Genomic DNA, 16,411 nt, shown 5'->3' with positions numbered 1-16,411 from the left:
TCATGTGCATCTTATATGACAGGCTGAAACTGAGATCTCACTAATGAGACAGGAGAAACTACGGTTGCAATCGCAAGTGAGTTGATGTCTCCAATCTTATCCATTATTTGGCTACCATATCCTTTTTTGAGTAACAACCATGCACACATGAAAAGGGAAAACCTCCTCTACTATTACATAGTTTTGGCTGCGGTATGAATTTTTTTTTGCAACTTGTTTTTGTCTAGCTTGAGAGTGCCTTGAAGATGGCAGAATCTGCCCGGGAATCACTTAAAGCTGAGCGCGCCAGTACAAGAGCCTCATTGTTGACGGAGGATGGAATCAAATCTCTTCAGCTTCAGGTAATGTTGGGTGATTTGATATCTGATAACAATATAACATATGAACTAATGATCTTGCTGCTTCAGTTCCTCTTAGTTGAGTTCTTTTATCTTGTCAAAGTCAATATTTTCAACTTGGAATTTGTCTTTTGGATTCCTGATGTATTGGTTGGGTTGAAACTATTATTGTTTTCTGACTTCAAAGCTCTCCTCGCAGGTTAGTGAGATGAGCTTGCTCCGTGAAAGCAACATGCAACTCAGGGAGGAAAACAAACACAATTTTGAGGAGTGTCAGGTTCGTAATGGAACCTTCACATAGATTTATTTTCCTTCATGTCACTCGAATGACTGAACTTTTTTTAAAACATCAGAGATTGCGTGAGGTAGCTCAAAAGGCTAGGATGGAATCAGAAGATTTTGAAAACCTCTTAAAGAAAAAGCAAACAGAGTTGGAGTTGTGTATGAAAGAGATGGAAAGGCTAAGAATGGAGACAGATCTTCAAAAAAAGAGGGTTGATGAGGCAAGTCATTATAAACTTCTTGCGTCATCTCATATTTTCAGTTACTTTTTTGTTACTGGTTTGTAATTACAATTTCTTGCTTTGTGAAGTTGCGGGAGACATATAGAAACATAGATGTTGCTGACTACAATCGCCTCAAAGATGAAGTGCGGCAATTAGAGGTAATGCCTACACGGATTATATGGCATCTGGACTTAGTTCTTAGTTCTTGCTCCTAGACCCATCTGGTTAAAGAACATAAGGCGCTTTATCTATTTGATATTGGTATGGTCAATGAAACTTCTGGAGAGAGCCTGGTTTTCTTCTAGTTTGGGACTACTCCCTAGTTGCATTATCGATTATCAAACGCATCTAGAACTCTAATGTATGACAATTGTCATTTTGGCTGATGCATATCTGATGATTTATTTGTTAATAGTGTTTGGGTTATGCAGATGTTTACATAATTTGTTCGATTCTTGAGTGTCCCACTGTGCTTTTCGTTTTAAGTTCTCATATCCTTTTTGACGCCATAATATGATTTTTAGGAGAAAATGAAAGTAAAGGATGCTCATGTTGAAGATTTCAAAAAACTTCTGTTAGAGAAGCAGAACAAGATATCTCTATTGGAGAAGGAGCTAACAAACTGCAAAAAAGATCTGAGTGAGAGGGAGAAGAGGTTAGATGACGCTCAGCAAGCACAGGTAGAATGAGAACTATCTCGCTGAGCTCATTTTAATTTTTACATGTAGAAGAAGCACTACCCCATGTAGATTTACTTATCTGTCTCTGTTACTTCTTGTTAGGCTACTATGCAGTCAGAGTTCAACAAGCAGAAACAAGAGTTAGAAAAGTTCAAGAGAGCTTATTCTTCTTTAAATACGACCAAGGTTCGAATCTTTATTTTTTGTTTTTTTTGTTTACGACTCATAGATGTTTTCCTTTTAAAATAGCGATGTTTTATTATGTCATGAAGAGAAAATACGAAAAAGAGAAGGAGGATTTGAACAAAGTAAACCAGTCACTCTCTAAACAGTTGGACGAAGCCAAAGAAGGTAACTATTTATTCTTTCTTTTCTAAATCCTATTGGATAAGTTATGTATGTATCTGCTCATGTTTTCTATTGCTGCCGAAAGCTGGAAAGAGAACAACAACTGATGCTATGGTGGAGCAGGCCGTTAAGGAGAGAGAGGAAAAAGAGCATAGAATTCAGGTATTAAAAATTTCGTATTTGAATGTGGCTCCCTCATATCTGTTTTTTTTAGTGTTTCTGTATATTCTTATACACTTGAAATTTTACTGCAGTTTATGGATAAGTATGTTCATACACTGAAAGAGGAGGTGAAGAAAAAAACTGAAGATTTGAAGAAAAAGGATGAGGAGTTAACTAAAGAGAGAACAGAACGCAAGTCTGTTGAGAAGGAAGTTGGAGATTCCTTGACAAAAATTAAAAAGGTTCGATACTTTCCAGCCTCACTTTTGTGTCTCTTGTTGCTCTCTTCTTGTAGGAATCATTGGAAACTATTACCATATTCTTCACTTTGAAATCCTTCACCCAATAACGTTATAGTTCATATATTCCCTACCATCTGTTTATCAGGAGAAAACAAAAGTGGACGAAGAGTTTGCTAAGCTCGAGAGGTATCAAACAGCATTGGCCCATCTCTCTGAAGAATTGGAAAAATTGAAGCAAGCGGATGGCAATCTTCCTGAGGTAACATGTTTTATGGCATTTGGATGTACATATACATGTGTATTATGTTAGGTCACATTTATGATTATTTTACCAGTTTGTTCTAAACGCTTTTGTTTTTCCATAGGGTACTGCAGCTGTCCAGGTTCTATCTGGAAGCATATTGAATGACAAAGCTGCCGCTTACGTGTCAGCTGTAGAGTACTTCGAACGTGTGGCTCGGTCTATTGCCATCAATTCTCAAGTCAGCACAAAGCCTACTGAACCTTCCTCTGGTACTTCTGCTGCTGGTAATCTAAAAAGCACACCCAAACGACTCCCAAATTGTGATATTTTTATTTTACACTGACGAAATTAATCTTTGGCGCAGTTGAGTCTTCGGCCATTGCGAGAGCCCCTTCTTCGACACCTTTAAAAGCTCCGGTGGCAACAACCCAGCAGCCACCCAAAGTAGCGACAGAGAACAAAGAAAAGAGATCGACTTTGCAGAAATCAAGCACTGAGGTTCGTAGACCAGGTAGTAGTAGGAGGATTATTCGTCCTCAACTTGTCAAACCCGAGGAATCTCCCCAAGTTGATGTTGATATGCCAGAAGCTGAAGGAGCTGGTGATGATGGAAAACAGTCTGCAGCCCATGAAACAGAGAGCCAAGTGACCACATCTGTACGACCTGTCTGTAAACGCCAGTCTGAGTCGTTGGTTCCTGAGCCACAACTAGAGAGTCTGATTCGAGGGGAAACCAGTTCTGAGATTGTACCACCTGCGTCGAAGAAGGCAAAAATATCTGAGTCACAACCATCTGAGTCACAACCTGATGCTTCCGAAGGTGAAAACCTATCAAAAGAGCCAGCCATAGAAGAATCGATGGATGCTACTACTGCCGCTGATGGTGACAATGAAGAAACAGAAGCCGAGAATGCTGAGGAGGAATCTGTGGAAGCACAACAAGAAAATGAAGCTGAAGTGCAGGATAAAGCTGATGAACCAGTGGAAGAAAATCCAACTGAGACAGAAACCATCCTTACTGAAGAAGAGTCTAGGGATCAGACCGAACAAGAGAACCAAGAGCTTACAGATATGGAATCCGATAAGGAGGAAGGAGAGCTCGATCTAGATACACTTGAAGATCTGGACGAGGCTACAGATATAGCAAACATGATGAGGAGTCCAGAGAAAGAAGAAGTGCAACCTGAGACGCTAGCCACACCCACACAGTCACCTACTAGGATGGTGACAGCAATAGAGGAAGCTGAAACGACCACTGAGACACCGCTTGAAGATGATAAGACCGATGAAGGAGGTGATGCAGCTGAAGAAGCCTCTGATAAACCTAACTATGCTAATGATCAACAAGAAGTGCCAGAGACTGATCTCAAACCAGAGACCACAGCAGCTACAACCTTCCCTGCATCTACCGCTCCAACCGCTTCCTCTACCCAAGCTTCTGCTATTACTTCAAGCGGAGCTCCAGAAACAGAAGAAACCAAAAGAGCTGCTTCACCAGGTGGTGAAAGTTCAACTATGGTGACACTATCTGTTAGAGCAAAACTGAAAAGAGAAGAAAGAATAGCCAGTCTTGGAGGAACCGCTAGAGCTCCTAATCCAGCCGTCAGAGGTCGTGGTCGAGCCCCACGTGGACGATTCCTGTCTCGTGGTGGTCGAGCCCCACGTGGTGGACCGCAATGATTGGTTTGATAAATTGACTTCCAAGCAGGCTCTTTGAAGAGAGCGAGTTTATAACGGTCGAGCGCAATTCATGTCTAAACCTCTTTATTTTTGTCCCTCGATTTTCTCATTGAGTATTAAAAATCAAACCCTATCATTGCCATGATTACATATTGCAAAACCATATCATAAGCACAAACCCACAAAACGATAAAGAGAAGAAAAACCCACCATACAACAAAACAATAGAACACGACGGCACTCGCTTGTTATCAAATCAAAGCAATCCGACACAATCGGACGGTTTATATTGATCCTTAAAAAAACCAAACCAAAAAAACACTAACAGGTTCTACTAGTTTAGTTAGTTCACAGTCCCGGTTAAATCTGTGTTTCCCTCTTTGGCTGTGTTAGATATCTCCATTGTTTTGAAATCAGCAACCAGCTCTTCTTCTTTCTTCTGTAATGAAAGGCGTAAGATAATTCTCGTAAGAATACATAGAAGTAAAGAGAATGACTGGGAGATAGATAATATAGAGGAGAAACTCAGGACCTTTAATACCGGAGGGAACCTTAGCTTCTTCTGTACCATAACCTTCTCTCTGTTTTCATAAAAATCGAAATCATCTAATATAGATGTCTTTGCTGCATAGTTCTTGAAGATGTTCAACACTTCATTTCCTTGCGGCAACCTCACCTATATATATTAATGACAAAGTTTAAATGACTTCTTGACAAATAATTTACTTTCTTGAGCCTTCCAAAAAAACAATTTTACCTCTTGTGTGTCTCTGCTATTGGTTACAGGCTTGTTCTCATTGTTCTCAAGTATTATATGTCGTAATTGCGGATTTGGAACATCTTTGATCATGTGCCACTTGACTGGAAAATAGCCAGTCCACTTATCTTGCTGCCAAAACTCCATGCTTTTCTCATAATCCACTCGCCCAACCATTTCAGCAACACCGCAGAATTGCCCACTCGCATTCACCTGGAGAAAGAATCCAATAGAACCGATCAGAGACCAAGGAGATGTTGCACTAAAATAAATACGGATATCACCAAAAAAAAGAATGCTATTTTGCATACCGAGAAGAATAGGAAAACCGGGCACTTTACACTTTTCTCTGCAATCTTCTTCTGAGATTCTTGATACGCACTGTCTAACTTCTTGTTCCCATTGAGAGTACTAGACCAGACATTGTACTTGATGCTCTTGTGTATGTCGTCTTCGCTATAAGATTTTATCACAAAAAATATTGCTTCCTCGTATTTGGTCTGAAAGCTAGGGAGGTTATATTGATCCCTTCTGATCACAGAACCAACACCGTTGCTTCTTTCATTTCCTTCAGCATCATCCAACGTACAAGACTCACATTCTCCATTGGTAATATGATCTTGACCACTTGCTAGGTCATTCGTGCTATTACCATTTTCTCTGTTCCTCGCTTTAGCCTTGTCCGTTTCATCACGATTTAAAGCTCCAGACTTCTTCTTTACCGGGTCCATCGGGTATGCGAAGCCACCTCTTTCTTGATTATGCAGTGGGGGTGGAGCATAGCTGTTCTGTAACGCCTATAACATAAACCAAAAGCCAAAGAAGAAGATCAGTAAAATCTTCTCGAGAATGTAAAAAGAGAGAAGAATTGAAGAAGACAAATGTTTACTTTTCGGGGTGTTTTGGGACGATCTCCCATGCTGTGACCGGTGAAGGAGTTCTTGCTCCTTGAGTAATAATTGTTATGGTTATGACTTGAAGAAGATATGTTCTGTTTCAAGGGTTGGTTATTTGAAGCAACGCCATACACATACTTGTCTCCAACAGGGTCCCATAGATAGGTCGGAGATGAAACATCTCCATAACCAAATTGGTTCTGATAATAACCCTGAGCTGCATACATGGGCGAGTGAAGCGCCTGACTCGATACACCAACGGTACTTATAGGCATATAAGCTTGGCTAGCATCATAAGATTGAAACCCTGGCATCAAGTAGATCAAAGATCCATTTTCCCCTTGCATAACCTTAAAATCAAGATCAAGAAAATTGTCAATTAAAAAATCTTGATCTCCTCAGAAATAATTAATTAATTCTCGAGAAGGAAGTTTTGGTTACCGGGTACTGAACTTCTGTTCCATAACCATAGTATCCGTTATCCTTTGCTTCTCCAACCGAACCATCAAGACCTGAATATTAAAACACAAGTAATTGAGACTTATGAACATCCAAAAACATATTTGAAAATATATTTAATTATGAGATGTGTATAAAGAAAGAAGCAAAACCTGGATAGTAGAATCCATAGTAGCCACCATAAGGACAAGGCAGGCCTTGATATGTCTCAAGAGTTTCATAATATGGCTCTGGCTGATTCCTTTTCTCTTTTACAGAAACCTTTAATGTTGCAAAACAAGAGGAAACACATACTGATGAATTATACCCCCAAAAAAAAAGAATCAATCATCTGTAAAAAAAGAACAGAGAAGAGAGAAACTTAATTTACCATGGAAGTGGTGGAAGCAGTGACTTTAGCATGAGGATCAACTCTAAGATTCTTCACCATATCTTCAACAGCAGCTGAAAAAAACAAATAAACAAAACGTTCCCAAAGGGATCAGATTCAGAAAGCCACTAAGAAACCAATCAGTACACAAGACATATATGTATGCATAGAGTAGAAACAAATATTAGAAATCTATTGATGCCTTTTTATTTTCTTATCGACGTGAAGAGATAGGTTTGAACTTTGAAACGTGAACTGATGTCTGAATATTTAGTCGTACCGAAAAAAACTAACAACCAGGCGTAAAAATGATATAATATAGTAGTATTGAAGATAAGACTTATATGAGTCTAATCACAAGAAACAGAGCACTATATATATAAATAGTAAATACACACACATAAAGGTAACAGATAAAAAAGGTCAAACGCAAAAGTTAAAAAGACTTGTAAAGAAGAACACAGACAGATTGATTAAACACGTGTGTGCGTGCGTGGGAAAGATAGATTACATTTACGAGGATGTTTTGGAACATGAGAAGTCATCGAACAAGAACTAGTAGTATAAGAAGAAATTTATGTGTTTGAATAAGAAAAAAAAAAAAAAGGAATAATCAAAACACAGATGAAGAACTAGTAGTACAAGAAGAAATTTATGTGTTTGAATAAGAAACAGGAAAAAAAATAATAATCAAAACACAGATGAAGAAACAAAGTTTTACAGAGAAGTTTGTTTTTTTTTTGTAAATTCTCAAGAATTATTTAACTAGAAAAAAAAAACTGTAGAAAATCTTTTTATCAAGAAGAAGACATCAGCAAAAGATATATTTTAAAATTTTGTAAACAAAAGTACAGATACGGAACAGAGAGACAAGAAATGGTAATGGCTTACGAAGAAGAAGAAGAAAGAAGAAAGAAGAACAGAGAGTTTTATTTTCCACCTTTTGTTTCTAATTTTTCTTTTTCTTTTGCAATCCTTCCTCTCTTATTTATTTCGGTTTACAAATATATAAAAAAGAAATAAAGAGGTTGGGAAGAGGTGCAGATGGAGGGAAGAGAATGGTCCACGTCATGGATTCTTGATATGAACGAAGAGTGACCGTTGGATTAAGAGACAAAGGCAAACAAAAATTAAAAACATCTTTTTTTTTTTTTGTTCTTGCCAACTTTTCCATCTGGAGAATCTATTCTTACACAACTCTCTCTTCAAAGTGCTTCTTCCAAAAAAGTTGAATAAAAGTCAGAATCTTAATTTAGTATTAACTAACTCAATTTTATTTCTAATATAAGTATAATTTTTTTCTGTATGTATATATTTATATTCTATGGAAGAAAAAAAATTGAAAGTTAGGAGTTAGGACCAGTTCTTGTGGTCGGACATACATACAATAAAAGCATAGAATAATATTATAGATAGTTGAACAAAAATGAACTTGACTCTGTCTCTCTCCATGTATACTTGAGTCCGAGCAACACCACAAATTAGACAAAATCTTTTTTTACTCGATGAGTTTTTACTACCTACTTTTTAAAGTTTTCTCAACCATATATAGATATTATTAATTTGCTCTTGTGTAAACAAAATTAGATATATTCTTTGATGAAAAGAGATGAACAATTCCTATACGCTACAGTAGTTGTTGGATTATTTTTAAAATGTTATTTTAGATTGGAGATTGAGATCTCATCATTCATACTATTAATAATTTGATATGCTTCCATTATTGCAATCTGATTTTTTTTAGAAAAAAAAATTGTTTCATTAGGCCATCCGCAATGGGGAACACTTGGTGTGTTCTTAGCCTATTAAAATTATAAATATAATGAATAGTGGCATAAGAATATGTTGTTCAGTTCTTGATGTAGAACTGATCTAGGCTCAATTCTAAGCTGACGTGGCAAGCTGTGATTGGATACAAATTTTTGCAAACAATTTTTCACAAATTAAAAGAGGATTTGATTTAAACTATATATTAATTAAATAAAATGTTTGTTTGTTTTAAGTAAGTAATATGTTTGTTTGTTTTTTTTAATCTTTAATGTTTTTTTTGTTTCATAAAAATTTGGTATTGTATTTTGAATTTTAGTACAAGTTTTATAAGTTTGCAATTTAAATATTATTTTTACAGTTTTTATAAATGTAATATGTTTAAGAATATTATATTATTAAATCTTATGATCTTAAACATGTTCTCCCAATAATTAACTTTTTAACAAAAGATCTTAACTACTGATCTTAGATTATTTTCATAATATTTTTACTCTAAGAACATCCTAAAGTGTTCCCCCATTGCGGATGCCCTTAGGTGTCAAGTGGCCCTATTCATTTGTATACACACATTAGATAATTGTATCCACCAAAATCCAGATCTAAAATATACAAAACTGGTCCATCAGTTTAAGGGACTATCCTAGAAAGTGAAGACAAGTAAAACTGTTATCACTCTCTATTAGGTTGGAACTAATAGTTTCAACATCACCTTACATAATATTTAAAAAAAAAAAAAAAAAAACTGTTTTTCATTTTCTTTTCTCCATTACCATTGGTGTTATTGTATCCAAAGTAGATATTGTTGCTTCGGGATCAAGTACATATATATGTCAACACCACAAAACATAAGAAGCCAAATTAGCCAAGAAAATGAAAAATCAAATGAAACAATTTAATACAATAATCCAAATTTGTGGAGCGTAAGAGAATTACAAGGTGCCACGTTTTGTCATTGCCGTGGCCTGAACGTGTCTGCTTCACATCTATATATTATTCTTTTTGTTTTTCAGTCCTTTTTTCTTCCCCTCTTTTATTTTATTTCTATGTATATTAAATATATGTTGTTATTTGTGTGATTACGTATGTATAAATAAGTTTATGAGATTGCATCTACAATTCTGATAAATTAATCTTAGTTAAATTAATATGTTGACTTTGCATCGATAATAACTTGGGGGTGGTTCACGACTTAGTTTATAAAATGCGTGTGCAATAGTTTAGGATAAAACAGAATATGCGGACGAACTTGTTATTTAATGAAAGTTATTTGTAGTGTCGGATTAGTGAACTGAAATACATTCTTAAGATTGATGCGTACTAATGGGCTAAAAACGTACGTTATGAGGCCTTAATAGATAGGCGTTAATGGGTCTATTAACTGTTTCAAGAAAAGCCCATTTAACTCTCCAATCTTCTTCCTCCTCTTCTGATTTCCCGAGCTTACAAAGGAGTGTATTATCAAGTGTTGTTAGAACTTACAGAACTAAACAGCGTGATCCTACAGAGGAAGCAGTAACAATGAAATTTAGATCTTATGGAGTATGGCTTTGAGATGTGGTTGAAGATGGTTAGTGGAAGTAGTACTCATGTGAACCACGTAAGCTAGTTTTCCTCCATCAACCAATTCAAATGCTCTACTTATCTCCTTCACCTGTCAGAAAAATAATCTCAATTAGAAATGCAAAGTATAGTATAGAGGAAATGGTAACTATGGGGAATTCCATCTTAAAAACCTTTGAAGCGTTTCCCACAATATCACTTTTGAGCAAGATTGATCCATTTTTGAATGTTCCTTTCTGAGATCAAATCATAATTAGAAACATAATAAAGATTTTGGAAGACTAACTATATATGGTTATAGATGAAAGCAGTAATCGGGATATAAATATACCTGGACCTCGACGAGACCTGTGCTCTGAGCTATGACGACTTCGATGGAACCATCTGGCTTTGGACGAAAGTAACCACTCTCTGCGTGCATCGGAGCTCCTGTTTCCAACTTCCATGTCTTCTGCGTATACGCTATCACCGGCTACATAGACAACAAGTTCGAGAATGAAGTCGTCTCTCTCTCTCTCTCTGGCCAAAGCTCATTTAGATTCGAATTCGAATTCGAATTCGATCTATTCTATCTAGGAAATGATGAAATAGATCTGATCGGTTTACCTTGCCGGAATGTGAGAATCGGAGTTCTTCTCCGTAGCGGAAGGAAGGTATGGTCGGATACTCACCTTCGCCTTGTCCTCTCCAAGTTCCCAACAGATACGACAACGGCTCTAACAAGGGGTGAAGCGGCGGCGCTTCCATCTGATTCATCGCCGGAAACAACAACAGAGTTTTACTCTGAACTGATATTGATGAATGATACTCGCGTGGCTGATTGACTGGATGGGTGAATCATATTTACTAAATATTACTCCTAAATATGCTAAAGCAGGCCCAATAATGCAAGCCTAATAAGGCCCCCTAAGTAAAACTACTTAGTTATTGAATTAATCTTTCATCTTAGAAAGTTGAACACTCTTTTACATAAACATCCTTAAAAGTTAAAACTAGCTGATTGATAAATGATGGATTCCTTGACAATCAGAAAGTAAATTGTTTTTTTTTTTGGGGTCAAAATAAATTGTTTTTTTTTAAACAATTGTAGATAAGAGTTTTCTAAGATTAGTAGTTATGGGTAATTATGTTTGTGTTATATAGTAATGTTTTACTCAAATAACAAATCCAAGGGTTTTCCATATATGTATGAATTGAAGCAATATATGATTTTGCCAATGTGATATTGACTTTATGGAACCAATGTGATATGATTTTGCCATTTTGGAAGTGTATATAGATTGATCATAAAGGAAACAAGAAAAAAAAAAAAGAGAATTGAATGAAGTTTCTTGGTTGGAGATAAATAAGGGGGACATCACAATTTCCTTTGTCTTGAAATTCTCAAGACCTTTTCATCCCTCCACCAATTCTCCACTTTGTTTGGAACTCAAAGAATGATATTTACTTTTTCTCCATCCGTTTCTTTTCCTCTCTTTTCTTAATTAATCACTTTGTCTTTTTCCACCTTCTTTCTTTATTCCTAGAGAGACAACTCTTCTTCTGTTCATCCAACAAAATTTAACAAAAAAAAAAAAAAACACAATTATAAAATCTAAAAACTAATCAGATATATAGGGTTATTAATTTCTCTTTTCCTTGTAAAATTTGCTCCAAATCATCCTATGGCTTCCGAAAATTTCAGTCACGGAAGGTAAAATGCTACAATCTTTTCTCTGCTCCATTTTCTTTTAAGTTATTTTCCTGCCAAAACTACAAACAATAAGAAATTTATAAAGAATATTACGTACGTACCTCGACGTGCAGACCAACCCTTTTGCTAGATTCTATGCACAAGACATGATGAGGAAGGGATTTAACATTCGTGACACCAAGTAATGTCCCCATTTGAATGATCAAGGAACTCTTTAACACATTTTGACCCTTTCTTTCTTACCAAAAGCTTTTATTAAATTTTCAACAACATTCAAACAGGTTTCTTTGATCTATAGGTGTGACTCGCCTTGCTTTCTCGCTGGCGATGTTAACCAAGCCTGGAAAGAAGCTTCTTGACTCCTCAGAGGTATAAATACAAAGGCTGCTCTCTGAGTATAGTTAATGGAGTTTGCATATCTACTTGTAGTTTGAGATCTTTTTTTTATTTGTTCTTGTTCTTGTGCAGTCAAATCATCATGTCTCGTCCTTGCAGGGTCCAAAAGAATCAGCTAATCATACAACAAATTCGAATTTTCCACCGTTAGATATCGTTCATCAAACTCAACAACGCAAAGAGATGCAGAAGCCATCGTTTGATCACAAGAAGATGGATAGTCTTATAAGACCAGAGCCGGTCGGGTTCAGCAATCACCACCGTCCAACCCCTAGTCCCAAAATCCCATCCTCACCTGGTTCCAACATGACCGAGTCACAATCAAACTTAAACACCAAACAAAACAACAACAATAGTAACAACAATAGCAATATGAGTTCAAGAAGCAACAGCATTGAGAGCACTTCCTCTAATCCCTCTAAGCCACACACAGGTGGTGACATAAGGTGGGATGCTGTGAATATGTTGACCTCCAAAGGAGTCCAGCTAGGTATCAGCGATTTCCGGCTTCTAAAACGGCTAGGTTATGGAGACATCGGTAGTGTATACCTAGTCGAGCTAAGAGGAACCAACACCTATTTCGCCATGAAAGTGATGGACAAGGCTTCCTTGGCTAGCAGGAACAAGCTGTTGCGAGCTCAAACAGAGAGAGAGATCTTGTCTCAGCTTGATCACCCGTTTTTGCCCACTTTATACTCACACTTCGAGACTGATAAATTCTACTGCTTAGTCATGGAGTTTTGTAGCGGAGGTAATCTCTATTCCTTGAGACAGAAGCAACCAAACAAATGTTTCACAGAAGACGCCGCCAGGTCAGGGAAATCAAAGATTGATTAATGATTCTAACAAAAGACAATTCTAATTATATCAATGAATCAACAAACTCTTTTATTTTGTCTCTTACAGATTCTTTGCATCTGAAGTGCTTTTGGCATTGGAGTACTTGCACATGCTCGGTATCGTGTACCGTGACTTGAAGCCAGAGAATGTTCTAGTCCGAGACGACGGCCACATTATGCTCTCCGATTTCGATTTATCCCTCCGGTGCTCCGTCAGTCCAACGCTCGTCAAGTCCTCCTCTGTTCACGCCGCCGGCGGAGGAAGCGGAAGCGGTCGACCCGTCGGTCTCATAGACGAGGACGCGGCGGTGCAAGGCTGTATCCAACCGTCCACATTCTTCCCGCGGATTCTACAGTCATCCAAGAAGAACCGAAAGGCCAAATCGGATTTTGGACTCTTCGTTAACGGATCATTGCCGGAACTCATGGCGGAGCCAACGAACGTTAAATCAATGTCGTTCGTGGGAACACACGAGTACTTAGCACCGGAGATCATCCGTGGAGAAGGACACGGAAGCGCCGTAGATTGGTGGACCTTAGGAATCTTTATCTACGAGCTTCTTTACGGAGCGACGCCGTTTAAAGGACAAGGGAACCGTGCGACGCTACACAACGTGATCGGACAAGCTCTTAGGTTCCCTGAGGTTCCTCATGTGAGCTCGGCTTCGAGAGATCTGATCAAAGGGTTATTAGTTAAAGAACCACAAAAACGGATCGCTTACAAACGTGGCGCGACGGAGATCAAGCAGCATTCGTTTTTTGAAGGTGTGAACTGGGCGCTGATTCGTGGTGCAACGCCGCCGCATGTACCGGAACCTGTTGATTTTACGTGTTACGCAAGCAAGGACAAAGAGTCTATGGCAGCTATCGACGGCGGCGGGGGAAAGAAGAATAATAAAGGTGGTGGGGGTTGCAGTACCGGCGGTGGTGATAACAAGTCTAACGGCGGTGGTGATGATCCTGATTACATTGACTTTGAATATTTTTAGCAATTGAGATAATTGACGATGATGATGACTTGAAAACTTCTTCAAACGATTTATACCCTTTTGTTGTATGTTATGATAATTGATTTACCCAACATTTTTTTAATTAGAACTCTATATATGAATTGTATAATTTGAGGGAATTTCTTCAATTATTCTTTTTTTGGTAAGTATTTCTTCAATTATTCTGCTATTTTGTATATAAATTAAAAGCGAAAATTAAAGAAAAATAATTGCTGAGTAATTTGATGAATTTTGTTTTTTGTTTTGGTTTGTTTATAATGAACTGATTTAGGTTAATTGTTCTCTCCGCAACGGTCATATGTATCTCTTTTGTATTTTTAACTAAGTAGACAACAACCAATGAAAAAATAGAAATAGGAAAAGGAAAATTTAGTGATGGAGCGCCACGTGGACAAAAGAGTCAAAGTCAGTTGACTACCGACTTTATGACTTTTAATCTTAACCGCTGAAATATCAGACGAGATGAAATCTTGACCGTCCATAGCTATAAAGACCTAGTTATTTCATCTCTATAAATAATGTGATTTATCTCTCATCCTCTGCATCTTCAGTCAATATAGCTTTCCTTCTTCTTTTGTTGTTTCTTCATTCTCTCCGTTACGTCTTCGTAAGCAAGCCGATGCTGATATCCTTCTCTAGACAGCCGATGGTGATATTCTTCTCTAGACACGACGCTCGAGGGTCTCCAATGTCGACTTTGACTCTCAGCAATTATTTTTACAAATATCTGAATAATTAAAGAAATTCACTTCAAATTATACAATTCATATATCAAGTTCTAATAATAATAATAAAAAAGTTGGGTAAATCAATTATCATAAAATACAACAAAAAACCAGCCAAAAGGTATAAATTGTTTGATGAAGTTTTTCCTTGTTTGCGTCAACCAATGTGATTAAAAGTACATATTTCTAGTGTTTAAGTGCTAATTTTTATTCATTTATACTTATATAAGAAGTTTACATTTTTTTTTAATATAGTTTAGGTCACTTATCGGCTATGACCAACCATTGTCTTAGCGGTAGAAGACATTTTTGAAGTATGTAAAATCGAGATTGGAGGAGAAGGGGATATTTTGTACAAGATGATGCATGTAAATTCGTTTGTTACAAAACAGTTTTGAATGGTTATAATGTCGTCGAATTTTAAAATTTGTTGGTTTTCATGTGTTTTGTTTGATTTAGTTTTGCTCTTTTGGTTAATGGCTTACATGGTTTGACGTAGCATATTATCAAATGGGGTATCTTTTGCTGGATAATTTTTTAATTGACATGTATACACAAATATATCAGTAGATTAAATATCATAATAAGCATTTGTCCTGTCTATATATATTTAAGTTGTACTAGTTAATAAAGTCCCCTAATGAATGTTGCCAAACGAAATAAGGATACAAATTGATGATACACTTTAGCTCAATATCTCTTTCTTTCCTTTTTACAGCCAATTTTCAAATCTCTTTTAATAGTCAATTAACTTTGACTCTTTTGTGCACCTGGCGCTAAAAACAAAAATAGTCAAAGTCAATTGACTACTGCTGAAACATAAGATGAGATGAAATCTTGACCGTCAATAGCTTTACAGACCTAGTAGTTTATTTTTTCTCTCTATAAAAATAATGTGATCTCATCCTCTGTTTTCCTTCTTCTTTTTGTTGTTTCTGCTCTCCGTTACGTCACCGATGGTGATATTCTTCTAGACACGACAATCTGATCATCGTTCCTCTTCGTCTAGACACGACGCTCGGTCTCCGATTCTTGTTTCAACCGAGGAAGGATCATCGTTCCTCTTCTTCTAGGGTTTGGTTTCTAATTAAAATGGAATCGTTCTGAAAAGCTTTGTTATTATTTAAATTTATGTTGTTCATCATGCGATAATTAACCTCTGTCTTCTCTCTCTGTTATTGTAGATTGGTGAAGGATGCTTTGATGGTCGGTCAGTGATGAATCGTGTTTTATTTGTCTCCTCTGTGGCTACATCTTCATCTTCAGGTAGTGTTCTTCATCCTTCTCCTAGTTTTTTTTGTTTTTTTTTTTGGAAACGAATTATCTATCATCACCTTTCGATTCTGAATTTCCATCCTTTAGGGTTTATTTATTTATTTATTTTTTTAAATCAGATTGGAGAATTAGGGAAGAGACATTCGCAAGCAAATATCTAAGGAAGCAAAGCAAAATCCTTGACTCCTCCATAGGTACAATAAATATCTTTCTCGGATAATTCTACTCTGTTGGATTTTTTGTTTCCCCAATTCTTTTTTTAATTTGGGTTGGGGTCTGTCTTCTAAATTTAACAATTATTATCTCTATTTTGATGCAGGTCATGGTGGTAGGGGGCAATGGGATTGCTCTCCGTCTTCTTTACTCCCAGATTCACTCCACTTCCTTCTCATCCAGGGTACATCTTTCTAATTCGATTGTTCCACAGTGATATTAACCTAAATACCTGCTTACTTATCTCT

At 36.8% G+C, this 16,411-nt stretch overlaps 4 protein-coding genes and 1 long non-coding RNA gene across 22 annotated transcripts in view; 3 read left to right on the top strand and 2 right to left on the bottom strand.

Moving 5' to 3' along the window:
• Nucleotides 1-4,345, top strand: part of LOC104714217 (nuclear-pore anchor-like) — a 17,031-nt gene extending 12,686 nt beyond the window's left edge. Inside the window, exons 36-48 of one of the 3 annotated variants that reach the window (XM_010431505.1) lie at nucleotides 23-76; nucleotides 228-341; nucleotides 538-615; nucleotides 692-841; nucleotides 931-1,002; nucleotides 1,369-1,524; nucleotides 1,627-1,710; nucleotides 1,797-1,875; nucleotides 1,958-2,034; nucleotides 2,127-2,276; nucleotides 2,422-2,535; nucleotides 2,642-2,804; nucleotides 2,885-4,345. In XM_010431505.1, coding sequence (XP_010429807.1) covers nucleotides 23-76; nucleotides 228-341; nucleotides 538-615; nucleotides 692-841; nucleotides 931-1,002; nucleotides 1,369-1,524; nucleotides 1,627-1,710; nucleotides 1,797-1,875; nucleotides 1,958-2,034; nucleotides 2,127-2,276; nucleotides 2,422-2,535; nucleotides 2,642-2,804; nucleotides 2,885-4,200 — 2,607 coding nt within the window. In that variant the 3' untranslated portion in view covers nucleotides 4,201-4,345. The remainder of the gene's footprint in view (nucleotides 1-22; nucleotides 77-227; nucleotides 342-537; nucleotides 616-691; nucleotides 842-930; nucleotides 1,003-1,368; nucleotides 1,525-1,626; nucleotides 1,711-1,796; nucleotides 1,876-1,957; nucleotides 2,035-2,126; nucleotides 2,277-2,421; nucleotides 2,536-2,641; nucleotides 2,805-2,884) is intronic. The other 2 variants (XM_010431506.1, XM_010431504.1) reach the window with 2 other exon arrangements.
• Nucleotides 4,315-7,641, bottom strand: LOC104714218 (YTH domain-containing family protein 2). Of its 4 annotated transcripts, none has more exons than XM_019229620.1 (9): nucleotides 7,623-7,641; nucleotides 6,683-6,756; nucleotides 6,465-6,573; nucleotides 6,295-6,365; nucleotides 5,847-6,203; nucleotides 5,269-5,754; nucleotides 4,958-5,170; nucleotides 4,733-4,876; nucleotides 4,315-4,639 (listed from the first exon to the last, which is right to left on the bottom strand). In XM_019229620.1, the coding sequence occupies exons 2-9, from the start codon at nucleotides 6,740-6,742 to the stop codon at nucleotides 4,544-4,546; spliced, it is 1,536 nt and encodes a 511-aa protein (XP_019085165.1). In that variant the 5' UTR covers nucleotides 6,743-6,756; nucleotides 7,623-7,641; the 3' UTR covers nucleotides 4,315-4,543. The 4 variants fall into 4 exon arrangements, with proteins under 4 accessions (XP_019085165.1, XP_019085164.1, XP_010429810.1 ...); XM_019229619.1 differs by lacking the exon at nucleotides 7,623-7,641 and adding an exon at nucleotides 7,574-7,621; XM_010431508.2 differs by lacking the exon at nucleotides 7,623-7,641 and adding an exon at nucleotides 6,885-7,435.
• On the bottom strand, nucleotides 9,688-10,833 carry LOC104714216 (UPF0678 fatty acid-binding protein-like protein At1g79260). The gene is made up of 4 exons (XM_010431503.2): nucleotides 10,619-10,833; nucleotides 10,344-10,484; nucleotides 10,186-10,248; nucleotides 9,688-10,103 (listed from the first exon to the last, which is right to left on the bottom strand). Exons 1-4 carry the CDS (start codon nucleotides 10,766-10,768, stop codon nucleotides 9,978-9,980), a joined length of 480 nt encoding a protein of 159 aa, XP_010429805.1. The 5' UTR covers nucleotides 10,769-10,833; the 3' UTR covers nucleotides 9,688-9,977.
• Nucleotides 11,979-14,059, top strand: LOC104714214 (serine/threonine-protein kinase AGC1-7). Its single transcript, XM_019229618.1, has 3 exons — nucleotides 11,979-12,074; nucleotides 12,201-12,913; nucleotides 13,008-14,059. Exons 1-3 carry the CDS (start codon nucleotides 12,033-12,035, stop codon nucleotides 13,927-13,929), a joined length of 1,677 nt encoding a protein of 558 aa, XP_019085163.1. The 5' UTR covers nucleotides 11,979-12,032; the 3' UTR covers nucleotides 13,930-14,059.
• The window catches only part of LOC104714211, a 4,328-nt gene continuing 3,476 nt past the window's right edge, over nucleotides 15,560-16,411 (top strand). For 9 of the 13 annotated variants that reach the window (XR_755759.2, XR_755763.2, XR_755756.2 and 6 more), the window contains exons 1-4: nucleotides 15,562-15,749; nucleotides 15,860-15,941; nucleotides 16,070-16,144; nucleotides 16,270-16,347. This is a non-coding gene — a long non-coding RNA (uncharacterized LOC104714211). Of the gene's footprint in view, nucleotides 15,750-15,859; nucleotides 15,942-16,069; nucleotides 16,145-16,269; nucleotides 16,348-16,411 lie in introns of all 13 variants that reach the window. The other 4 variants (XR_755767.2, XR_755762.2, XR_755764.2 and 1 more) reach the window with 3 other exon arrangements.

Source organism: Camelina sativa, chromosome 9 (assembly GCF_000633955.1).
Source record: "Camelina sativa cultivar DH55 chromosome 9, Cs, whole genome shotgun sequence".
Taxonomy (NCBI): Eukaryota; Viridiplantae; Streptophyta; class Magnoliopsida; order Brassicales; family Brassicaceae; genus Camelina; species Camelina sativa.
This window is presented reverse-complemented; position numbering and strand designations above follow the sequence as displayed.